The following is a 12,638-nucleotide window of genomic DNA, read 5'->3' as shown; positions in this document are numbered from 1 at the left end:
TAGTCATTATTGTGAATAGAAGAAAAATATATTGATTTGCATATATTTTCTTTACCAGTGCCATGGTTTTATATCTTGAGCAGTAGTCCGTAGTGGCAGCTGTTGGGATTCATCCAGAGGCTGCCAGTCTTGTCACATCAATCACTGTGGCTAAATTACCTCTGGTGCCACACTGTGATGCTTGGATGCAGTGACTGTGTAGATGCTGTCAGTTTTGTACTTAAACTCTTGGGCTAATAGCATGAATAGACTATGAGAGGTATTCTGAATATGTGGTAAGATGCAAGTTTGATTACACTGGAATTATTTGATAAGTGAGGTTTTGTGCGGGGTCCTCCATATTCAGTCTCTACTTCCAGGAAATTGTAACTTTTGCAAAAATAGTGTTTTGAGACTGAAAAGGCCCTACTTTATAGCTAGCAAAGTGCACTTTCAGGTCCCTTTTTTGTTAAAGAAGGTAATAGATGTTGAAGGACAAAAGTTACAAGTTTAATGATTGAACTTAATGGTGCTTTTAACTTTTAATAGCTGCCCTAGCACAGAGTTTTTTTTTAACTAGAGATATGAGCATGGTTTCATATTTATAGTGGTTTTTACCAAAATGGACAATGTTAATGGATGCTCTGTCAACATAATTCATTACTTGTATTCAGTCTTTATATATTTTGACCATTTAAATTAAACTTTATAAAGGTCATGGTTTTCTCATATGGGATTGTTCTCAGCCTGGAACACTTGGGTGTGTAGCACCCTGCAACCAGTGCCTTTTCAGTGGTCTGTCTGGGGACCCATGGTTATTGTCCCTACCCTATTTATAAACACATTCACTGAGTTAGAAATACTTCTTATTATTCTTCTGCTATTTATATCTGTTGTCTCATAACAGCTGGTTTTGAGTATCACAGATAACTGAAACAGGATCAGGGTTGTATTTTTTACATTTGTGACAAGCCTTGTTGACTTCCTTAAGCATATCATACCCCTGGTGTTTTGTTTTAAAGGTTAGATTATAATTAAATGCTTTGCCAGACTGGAATATAATAGGCAATGCTTGTGATTGTAAGCAAGAATGTCTCAGAGCAACAGCAAAGTGAGCGAGGCTGGCATAGATAGGTTGGCTTCGTTATCTGAACAACCATTTGTCCATGTAGTTTCCTTTGAAGCAGGTTAGATGAAAAGAGACCACTGGGACATAAACATATTCTCTTACTGATTCTAGTTTATCTACAAAGCTTTCTGTAAGTCTGCTTAAGTCCCTTTCTAGGTGTTTGTTGATTGGATTTCTTTATCATCACTTCTGTAAAATAAACTCTATGATATACCTGCTGTGAGAGATGGCAAGTACCTTGAGGCAGCCAGCTTTTGCACTTGTGTTCTGCTGCTGTGATTGCTACTTCCCGGTAGGAAGTAATCAAAAAGGTACATGGTTAAAGTGGTGCAGACAATAGAATGGTAAATGCCTGAACAAAAAGGGTTCACCAAACTGTCAGGCCAAGGGAAAGAAATTCAGCTGGCAGGACATGCACAGCAGTTCTAAATTCCTGAATTTGTTTATGGGGTGTTCAGGTTGAGCTGGGAAAAATGAGGGTTTAGCCCACTGCCTGGATTGCATCTCACTTTATAGCTTTGTAAAGCCTGAATGTGAGTAAATTAATTTGTTCTAGAGACAGAGTTTTACTAAATACGTTTACAGAACAAGCTCTCAAACTTCTTCAGATGAGTTTGTGATGTCAGGATTTTCCTCATTGAATGTTGGAGGGCATATGGTTATGTCTGCAGGGTGCCATGGATTCAGCCTGAGTAACTTCTGGTGTCTAGCTGCACTGTCCAGGGAGTGTTAGCTGCTGTGAGGTTTCCATGCAGTTATCTGGCTGTGCTGGTTATCTCCACAGGCTGTCATAACCCAGCTAGGATGTGACTTGTGTTTTGGAGATGTGTCTGCCCATCCCTTCTCAATGGAGTATGGGGTGGTTCCACCTCAAATAGAGGCTGGGATATACCTGAAGCAACTGTACTTACAGCAGTTTGTTTTCCTGAATTATCAGTCTCCTGGAGACAACAGAATCTGATGATAGAATTATGTTCATGTGTTTCTGTGTTCCAAGTTTATGTATTCTGAGTATCTTTTTATCCTAAAGCATTTTTTTGTGGGTAAAGTATTAAAGACAGTAAAAAGATAGTTAAAGCAGGAGACTTCAGGGAATTTGTGGTATTTAAAAGGAAGCTATTATTTGGTGTAAGCTGATCTCTTTATTATGGAAGAGGCAGGAGTGTATGGTCCATAGAGGGAAGTACAATGCCATAATTTCATGCAGGATTTCTTTTGAAATTCAAATGTCAGTGTTTGAGTCCCAGAAACCTTTGTTAATTCCAACATTTTTATGTAATGGACATGAGCTATAAAACTATGGTTATAAAATTATAACAGCTATTGGCTTTTAAAGAAGGGTATTATGGTTTTACAGAGTGTTCAGATGAATTAACATATATATTACTTTTTATAGGGCTGTGTGATAAAGAATCATGGATACCCCAATCTAATTTTTGTCTTATTTTTAAATGAAGAAGGAGTTTCCTGTGGTCTGTATGATGTCTGGAAGAACGTCAATGACAATAGGGCATGTGAGTTATCAAGAACACAGAGCTAGGTGCAGTCATTCTTTTTGCCCTATGAATGAAAATATTTTTTGTTCTGAAATGTCATATTTGAATGAGACAGCAGATAGTCTTGTGGTCAGGTACAGATGTCTTTCCCTTGGTGGTTTTACTGCTATTAACTTTTTCATCACAGATCCCATACAAATCTAATTAACTTATTGAGGGAAGAAGTAGGAAAGAAAAAAGAAAAGTGCAAGATTTTTGTAAGGGAAACACATGGTAACTGCAGTTCTGCCATTCCTTTGTGTAGTGCTATATAAAGTCCAAACTAAATCCGTGATGCTTCTTTTGGGAAGGGGAGAAAGGTTTCAAATTTATAAGTGCTCTGCTTTTTCTAATTATTTCTAGCAATTAGTCCTGAAGGCTCTTTTTAAATTATGTGGTTTGTTTAGTTTATAAGAAAGGGATCAGCAGATTTATTTCTTGAATCAAGCATTGTTTTTTTTCTATTGCCAGTCACATACAGGTATTGAAAAATACTCTATGCAAATGGAAGTCATTGAGAGAAAGAAATCTGAGGATGCAAAACTCATAGCATTGAATTTCAGCTATTAGGGGAATGTATATGTCAGTGTAGTGAGAATATATAACGAAATTCTGTCCACCATCATGTTATGGACTGTCTGTGGATAGAAGCAGCTGATAACCTTTCCATTGGTTCCTTTCAGAATTGATGAACTGAGAGAAGATAGTCAATGACAACAGACTGAATAAGTAGGAGCTCCAGAAACTCTCTGGAAAATAGTTTGGATCACAATAAAGCTGAGCAGTGTAGGTTGAAAGTAGTAGTCCTGGTGGAGTAGCTCATTGGCTTCCCATAGTCTCCTGTAGTCACAGTATGTTCACAGTGTGATTAAGAGATGTTCAAGACTTGAGTCCTGGTTACTTAATATGTGCATTTTACAGTGTAGATAATCCACCAGTTGGTATAAGTCTTGCCAACTCCCACAAGTGCTGAAACTCCAATTTTGCCTGAGCTAGAAATTGATTTTGTGTTCATTTGGATATAAGCATTGTTGGTAGGTCAGAAGAATTGCTCCGTTTAGGAAGAACCTGCCGGTCCTGACGCATAATTTTTAGGCCTGGTAAACCTTTGTAGGTGATTAGAAAACCTGTCTGGATTCTGAATTTTGCTTGTGGTAAATAGAGCATGTTTTGGCTGTGCGTGTAAACTCAGCTGTGAGGAGCAGGAAGTGGGATCAGCAGCTCCTCCACCTCATAAATCCCTGGAGGCACTGTCATCCAGACACTTGCCTTTGAAGAGTAGTTCTGAGGTGCCTCTTCTTTGTTCTGGGAGGAAGACAGTAAGTAAATGTTGTTCTATAACTTCAGAAAAATTTAAAACAAATAAATAAGTAATCCTTTCTGTCTGAGCAGGCTTGCAGGATGGTTTTCTGATCCTTCTGAGGTAGGGGTAAGTAGGTATTTTATCTTGCAGTGATGAAATGCCTCAACCCTCAAGGAACCATGCTATATATGTCTCAAAACCTTATACAAAACATTGCACTTTCATACTTCAGGACTACCAACATATTGTTAAACTAAGTCAGTGGAATTGAGCTGCCAAGACTGCCATGCACATCCTGTAGTCTCTCTGAACTGGCTGCTGCTATTTCTTCCTGCCTCTGGCCATTTCTGTCTGCCTGTGGCCATTTCTGTACCCAGAGGTAAACCCTCATCAAACTTACACAGAAGAGTTATCCCAGTGGAGAAGGAAAACAGAGACACTGTTCCAGATAGGGAAAATCCCACAGGATCGAGGGCAGCCATAATTATAGCTGTTCTGCTGGTTGGAAGAATGAAGAGGAACAACAGTGGAGGTCAGGCTTTGCTTAAACATAGTACTCCTTTGTCTGCAGTAAATGCAGTTTAGCAAACAAAACTTTATTCAGTAGGACCAGAAACATAGTGCATTTGCCTTTCCTGTGCTTCAGGCTTCCTTCAGATATGTGTTATGCAACTTCTTCCAAAGTCTGACAAGAATCATCCTAGTATAAAAATGTCTTGTTAAGCCTTTTCATTAGCTGGTTATATTGAAATAGTAGCAGAAATACAAACTGCAGAATTAGGTACTGTTAAATAGCAGCAGGACCCAACACACTAAGAGGACATAAGTAGCTGTTCTAAATCTTAATTTCCTCTGAAGAATTTCTGAAGATGGAGCACCAAATGATGGATTCTGATTATATAGAATGAGCTTTCAGGAGTACATCAATCAGCATATTAATAGCTTTCCACCACAGTCAACCATACCTGCATGTCCAAACTTTAAGAGCTTGAGTTTTATAGTATTTTATCTCATCCTCAAATTGTGTATGTTTCTTCTCTTATTTTACCATGATCAAGGTATTTTTGATTTGGCATACTGAAAATATGAAGGTTTGTAAGGTCACACAAAAAGGGCAGTATTAACGGTTAGGATCTGCAGGACTCAATGCAACCTGCAGAACTTTTAAACATTTTCATCAGTGGTTTGAAATCCACTTCTGTGTGTACGGCTTCCATTTTCATTCGGTTAAATAATTTAAGAATAAAACATATGTGTAATTATTTTCTTTTTTTTATTAATTGCATTAACCCTATTACATTGAAAGGAACTTGTCTTCAGTGATTAATAGTTTCATTTCCTTCTCTCTGGATCCATGTAAACATACAAAAGTGGTTTTGTGTCAACAGTGGCTTGTGAATACCTTTCTTACGCAATAGTGACCGTGGTCATCTCACTGCAAGAACTGGGAAAAAATGAGCTGTTGGTATGTTTTACTTACTGAGTAGAAATCTAGGTAAAGAATTAAAAGCAGGATTTACCAGCTCTGTAGCTGAAAACCTGTTTAAGGCTCCCTTTGAGACAGGTTCCCAATTTTCTACAGCTTGAGAGAAAATCTATTTCAGTTACAGTTACTATATGCTTTTAAAGTGAAGACCTATCAAATCGACTTCCCAAACTCAGACTACATGAGCAGAAGTGAACTATGACTTCCCGTGTGCTTGTATTCTTTTCATTGTCTCTCTTTCACCTGGGATCAGTCATGAAGGTTTTAATGTGATTTTTATTTTGTTTTCAGCTGAAATAAAGATCTGCTTTAAATACTACCATGGTGTTAGTGGAGCCCTCCGAGCTACTACTCCATGTATCACTGTGAAAAACCCTGCTGTGATGGTAAGTTTAGCCTATTAGTTCACTGTATTTGTATAAAATGATAATATTAGCTGTCAGACAAGCCAATCAATGTAAGTCTTGTAGTTCTACCAGTGGCTGCAAGTTTTTGCAAAATATTATATTGCTAGATAAAAATCACCAAATTTGGGAAATTGTTTTCATGGTTTTATATTGTTTGTGATAAAATAATAGTAAAAAGTCACTGAGCTTAACTGGTGTATTTGATGCTAAGAACTTGATTTTGCTTGGTTTCAGTTTTGGGGCTTCGTTTATTAGAATTCAACACCGTAATAGAGATGATTTTCACAAGCTGAGTTGCTGAGATAGCAGTTGTTAGTAGGAAAATGAGACTGGACAAAACTCGGCTCTTGCAAAAATTATTGATTTATTTCAGTGTTCACATACCACTGAGATGTAACAATTCTCTGACTTTGCGAATAGTTGTTGTCTTACTATGGTTTTATTGTAAGACTTGTTCTTTTGAAACACTAGAAGTTTTAGAGGAGGTTTTTTTGCTTAGGCCTTTAAATAAATAGTGAAGGAAGAACCTTGCAGACTTCTGTCCAGGTGCTTTTGATGGCAGTAATCTGTCTAATGGGCTAGCTCTTCAGTTGACATGAAATTTCACTGTGCATTCGATTCAGTGACGTAGCTGCCCAATACTTAAGACCACATCTGTCAGGCTGCTGTTCTGATGACTGCAATATTGAAGATACTGTATAGCACAAGTTATTCAAACTATAGAGCTTTTATTCTGGTCCTGCACTTTTTCAGCATTGTATATTATATACAAGTGTATCCTATGGCTCTGTATGTGCTATACTAAGTTTTATATCTCATTATACCAGATGGGTTTTTTTGTTTATCTTAGAATGACAGACCTAGGTGATAGCATCATTTAGTTGACACCTGTCACTATCAGTAGTAGCATTTTGCAGCAGCAGCATGAACTTTTTGATATTTTACAAAAGAAAATATATAGCAGTTAATGAGCTTGACAACCACTGTCTTTAACATCAATTTGTAAACTAAAGACAAAATGGTAGCCTGATTTTGAAAAGAGGGAAGAAAACCCATCTCAAAATAACTCTTAAAATGGGCTACATGCTGCACTATATTATTACTGAGAAGCAGAATGGTGATACTGGGTGGAGGGAACATTTGAACTTGTCGTACTAGCCACCCATGCTTGTGAGATTCATTGCACAAAAGGACATCCGAACTTATCTTTAGTTGGTAGCTACCTGAATACCTGTCCTTCAAAGGCATTGGTCAATCTGGACAGGTATTTAGATTTCTTTGCTTTGGAAGGTAACAGAGGATCCTGGGTATTGTACAGAATGTATGCACCTGCTAGAAGGTGCAATTTGATATAAATGTTTTATTTGCACTAACAGTGTAGGCTTCCAGTAATCATGTTAGTTACCCTGGTTAGATTGTCATAAGACAGTTTAGATGAGACTTCCTCAAAATATCATGATGGATTAGTTAAACATAACTTAAATGCTAATACCTCACACCATTTTCATGGTTTTGGTGTTGAGCTTGAGCAGTGTGCAGCAGTGAATACTTTGTTCTCTTGGCACTTGTGTCTGTTGTTACGGGAATGCTGCTTGTGAAAGTGGTAAGAGAGTCATGACATGCCCACTCCCTTTTATTTAAGCTGTAGTAAATTACCTGTCTTTCTGGATCATTCTACATTTCCACTTTACATGGTTTGCTGGGAGACATGTTTTGGGTTTTCCTCATACTGATGGCATATTGCATCAGGCATTTCAGTCCATGTTATTTTGGAATAAGCAGCTACATAGCATGCTGTTGTGCTCATTTGAACCAGTGAAAATACAAGGCCTGATGTAGCATTCAGAAGCACTGTGTTACACCAGATGAGATAGCTTTTGTAGTGCAAAAATAGGAGCAAGAATGCTGGGGTGGCATTTTGTGCTTGGCACAGAAAAGCTGAAATTGCTATTCAGCCCATAGTGGAACAGGAAAAGGTTATAGAGCGAAACCAGGGATATACCAGGGAATACTGTTACAGTTCATTTTGTTATAGCTGAATTGTAGGCAAATCCTATTTTTTGTAAAATTGACGTAATGATTAGCAACATGAGCAATATTGTTCAGAGTCACTGGTGTAACAGAAAAATAGGTATAGAATAAGGAAGGCCTTTTTGTTGGTGAAAAATGTTTTTAACAAGAAAACAAAGCATGTTAAAATGAACCCAAAAGAGTAAACTGGGATGCATAGTGTTCTTCTGGCCTTGCCTGGGCAGGGTCACCATCCCAGGGTGATGTGCTCCTCGCTGCTTCTAGGGAATCTGTCTGTAGATGAGGACACACTGATCCAGCTGGAATTGACCTGTTGCTTTTGATGCCCTTGTGATTTTACTACCAGTTGTCACTGCTTATGCGTTCATATAAAGTCATAGTGTAAGGGGATCATGCTGGATGGGAAAGGGATAGTTTTGAGCACTCTGGTGATAAATGTCCTGCCCTGAGAACAGGGATGCGTCATGAAGCCAGCAGTGAGGGAAGTAAATGGGCTGGTTGAAGAGCAGTGGTGCTTGCTGGTATGGTGTGTTCCCTCACAAGGCTGTTGAGGCCCATGGGGACTTCAGCATCAGTGCCATTGCTGGTTCTTTATTGTTTTGTTTGACTGTTACATATGAAGTATTTGAGCTTTGCAATGGGAGAATTTCCATGTGTTTGCTAATTCTGATGAAATTCCAATGAGCTTGTGATCATTGTGGGCAGTATTTGAAAGCTAATGATACTAAATAGCTTAAAGCAATGTAAATAAGAATGGGTACACTTTTGGTTAATGCAAAGTGGATTCCTCACAGCTACCACGGCTCCAGAATCATGTGTCAACCTGGTAACTTCAAACATCTCTTCAGCAGCTCAACACTGCTTTAAGTACTTCACCTACACATAGGTGTATGAGTTTTTATTCAGCTTATTTTTATTTAGAGATCAATGGATCAGGTGACTTCCTGTTCTGTAACTAATAGTAATGCCCAGTCCTGTGTTTGAATGGAGCTTTTTCATCGGGCTGTATCAGCTCTTCTGCCTGGATGTGCAGTGCCTACGTGGAGAACAGTTTGACTTTCAAGGCAGCTCCATCGATGTGCATCCAGCTGAATAACATATCATGATGACATCTCTGTCTTGAAAGATAAATTCTTCTGCTAGTTGAAAGAGATAGACATTCCTAAGACATTAGCACATGGGAAACTTTTCATTTTTAAGTAGTGCTTTACCTAACAAGAGATTTCATCAGAAACAAAACCTGAAAATCTATGAAGCATTATCTTTTAGACCACAATCACATTTAGATATCCAATGCACATTTCTGGTTTTTGTTAGTCTCTTTTTGATATCTTTGCTTGTTTTGTTACCCAGTAAATTATGTATTTGTGGAAAGTGACAAAGGTTAACACATACTGTCACTAGCTAGCTCAGTGCTTTGGTACATATTATCAATCCACAGTGTTAATCTTACTTTATGAAAGGGAAACCTGTGAGAAAATACAGTCTTCTTTGCTCTGATTAATAGTGTCTGCACATTTACTAGCCTGTACGTGTTCAGTTTGGAATATTCTGAGTAGTGGTGTGTTAACAATGTGTGGCATTAAATAGTAGGTATGTTCCTAGAAACAAATGCTTTAGCTCTGCCTGTCTGTGGTAATAGGCAGTAGGTGGTCAGATTCTCCCCCCGCATTCTACTTTACCCTTGCATTATCATCCTCAAGTAAATACAAAGTGGATGTAAACTTCTGTGGTACATTTAATTATTTTTCTTTTCCCCTCTTTAGATGGGAGTAGAAGGCATGGATGAAGGTGCTTCTGGAGCCCAGCATTCTAGGAAGTTAGTCAGCTTTACCTTGTCAGGTAAAAGCCAACGCTACTCTGTGGTTTACAAATTATTGTTAGAAACAAAGTCAGTAATAAAAGTATTGCTGTTTTAAATAACATCAAAGGCGGAACCCTTTCCTTCATTAGCCTCTGCAGGAGCACACTCTAGTGGCTTGAAATATGTCATTTCCTTAGAACTTCTGTTTGTTGGAAACAAGCCAGAATCGTGAATCTTCAAGAGTGAAAGATGGATTCAGTGGATCCCAGCATAAAAAATTCGGAGAAATTTCCCATTTGCACAAGGGACAGTTCTCTCAGATTGAAGAAAGCATAGCTTCCAAATAAAATGCAAGCTGGTTCCATCATGTTGAAGGAGTAAAAAAACCAGTGGCTGCGAATAGTTGTTTAGAAAAGAGAAAGATCTTTACTTGTAACAGCTAAACTGTCACTACAGCAAAGTAGCTGTAGGGGTACAGTCTACCAGCTTCACTTGTTTCAATTAGCACTTTATTCCATGGGAAGTCTTGTGTGAGACTAAAGCAGATTCAGCTTGAGCATAGACACTAAAAGAAATTGTTTGTGAATCTTGAACTGACAGTGAGAACGTTTAGAGATTGTGTAGGGGTAGAGCAGAACAAAACCCTGCTTCTTGAAATGGTCTTCCAGCAATTAACTAGGATAGAGCTGATAGGTTGTATAGACTCATATAGAGTATCATAAAAAGAATTGGTTTGTGCATTCTGAAACACCTATTATGTTTAACAGAAAGGTTTGACTCACCCCCAGGAGTCCCCTAAGTTTGAAAGGTGTATAGAGTGGTAGGTCTGGAACTTATTTCCCAGGACATTTTTGATTGCTCATTTGCATGTGCAAAATTGTTGCCTTTAAAGGCAATTGTCCTTTTATTATTTTGAACACATGGTAGGATTTGGGGACTTTGTTTATTTACTGAAGCCACAGGCATGGCATTTCATTTTAGTGCAGTGAATTTTGCCTGCATGTAGAAACTGCTCATCTAAGTATGTATGTTCCAGTTGCACTAAAGTCATGAAGACTGCATGCAGCATATTGGAGTACCTAACGGAAAAAGACACAAACCCCTTGTGCTTCAACACACCTAAACAGAGAAATATTTTACAGTTGAGTTTAAAATCTAACATTAAATAAAAATACCGCTTTGTTTTTGTTCTTATTGAAACTTGCACTATCATTATAGTCCATAGGCATGAGAATATGCACCTGAGGAAGTTGTTATTTATTGTTGTAAGTTGTAACGGTTTCAGTACTAAGGTTTCCCTAGGAAGAAAGAAGCATTTTCAGAAACTTTGCCTCCTTTTATGTGATATAAATTAGCTTCTTCTAAGGAACCAAAGCAACCTTCATAATAAGTATTTGAAGTTCTGTTTATCAAAGTTTCAATTTTGGGAAGGTATGACTTCACTAAATTACTTCCATACAGTTTTTATCTTACCCCGTACCCTTAACCAGAAAGAGAGCAAGTACTGTGTGATGGTGTTTTGTGTTGTTTGGGTTTGAAGAGTGGAAATACTTTAAATGCCAAGAAAAACATTTGTAAGTGAGCTACAAGTTCATGCTTTTTGTTTTACAAATTACTAACTGAAGGCTAAAATATAAATGAGGATGTTGATACCTTTCTTCCCTATACTCTCTTGGGAAAACATTTGACTTCCTGCTTTAATTGCTTCTGTACAGTGGATCCAGTTAACATATGAGTAGAGTTTTACGTCTTTCTAGTAGTTTATGATGAGTTGATTTCCTGGGTAATATTTTTAGGACAGCACTACTTTGTGAACTAGCTTTAATATACTCAGTTCCTTTTTCCTTCCTTCTTGTTTTGCTTTACAGATATTAGAGCAGCTGGACTTAAAAAAGGCATGTTCTTCAACCCTGATCCCTATCTAAAGATGTCCATTCAGCCAGGCAAGAAAAGTACATTTCCTACGTTTGCTCATCATGGCCAGGAGAGAAGGTCGACTATCATCAGTAACACAACTAATCCTATTTGGCACAGAGAGGTAATATATCCCATTTGAGAACAGTCTGCCCGCTGATGCAATGTACCAGGCTTGTATGACTTGTATTTTCCTCTTTATGGTGGTTACTCTCTGAAGGCTGTGAGCTTATTTTGAAGCTAGTTATTTAAAATGACACAGAAATTGTAGTCATTTTAGGAACCCCGTTGTTGAATAGAAACAGCTATCATCTGCATATTTAAGCTGTGTATTGAAGCTGCACTGCTGTAAGGTTTTCGTTCCCTTCTCTGCTAACAAGAGGTGAACTCACTCAACAGCTCAGTACATTTCTTGCAATTGCAAAAATAAATTAATTAAAATGGATTATATGTTGCTAGAAGACTATTTCAGAAAAGACACAATAAGTGAGCATTTATGCCCAGTGATTGCAACCAATTGTTCATTTGGAAATGATATTCTCATTGTGCATAGCAGGTGGCAAGCTTTCAGTTTTGTCAGGCAGAGGGGATGCTCTTTGTTGTCGCCTCTGTTTCCAGTGCTGTAGGAACGAAAGCCCAAGGAGGCATTACAGCACCTCTCAAAGGAGAAAAAGGAAGGCAGTTTGGCAGAAGCCATTTTTCCAGATGTGTTTATATTGGGTACAGTCTGCAGGTCTCAGAGAAGGAACTCAGTCCCACAACTGTCTTTGAGCACAGAAAAGCGAGGCTGTGCCTTTGGAGAGAAATGTTTATGTGGCAAACAAGGTGCAAGAACTCGTACAAGTCCTTCAGAACGGGCAAGCAGCATTCTTGGTCTGAGCCTGTTTTCCAATGAGCAGATGCCTGTACTGTGATGAATGTTAATATGTTGTTTAGAAAGACTGGAAAACTGAGTGGGCCGGCATTAGCACTGCTCTGGGGTATTTGGTTGTGCAAAAGACTGTAGATGTAGGGAAGTCTTAAAATCTTCGGAAAATCAGAGTTCTTATC

General features: G+C 38.2%; 1 protein-coding gene across 1 annotated transcript in view; it reads left to right on the top strand.

Annotated features, from left to right (window-relative positions):
• HECW2 (HECT, C2 and WW domain containing E3 ubiquitin protein ligase 2) overlaps positions 1 to 12,638 on the top strand; it is a 109,132-nt gene that overhangs the window by 39,636 nt on the left and 56,858 nt on the right. The window contains exons 3-5 of the mRNA XM_005145564.4: positions 5,724 to 5,818; positions 9,637 to 9,712; positions 11,543 to 11,712. Of these exons, the coding sequence (XP_005145621.1) occupies positions 5,724 to 5,818; positions 9,637 to 9,712; positions 11,543 to 11,712 (341 nt within the window). The remainder of the gene's footprint in view (positions 1 to 5,723; positions 5,819 to 9,636; positions 9,713 to 11,542; positions 11,713 to 12,638) is intronic.

Source organism: Melopsittacus undulatus, chromosome 8 (assembly GCF_012275295.1).
Source record: "Melopsittacus undulatus isolate bMelUnd1 chromosome 8, bMelUnd1.mat.Z, whole genome shotgun sequence".
Lineage (NCBI taxonomy): Eukaryota > Metazoa > Chordata > Aves > Psittaciformes > Psittaculidae > Melopsittacus > Melopsittacus undulatus.
The sequence above is the reverse complement of the archived record's forward strand: the minus strand, read 5'-3'. Positions and strand labels throughout refer to the sequence as shown.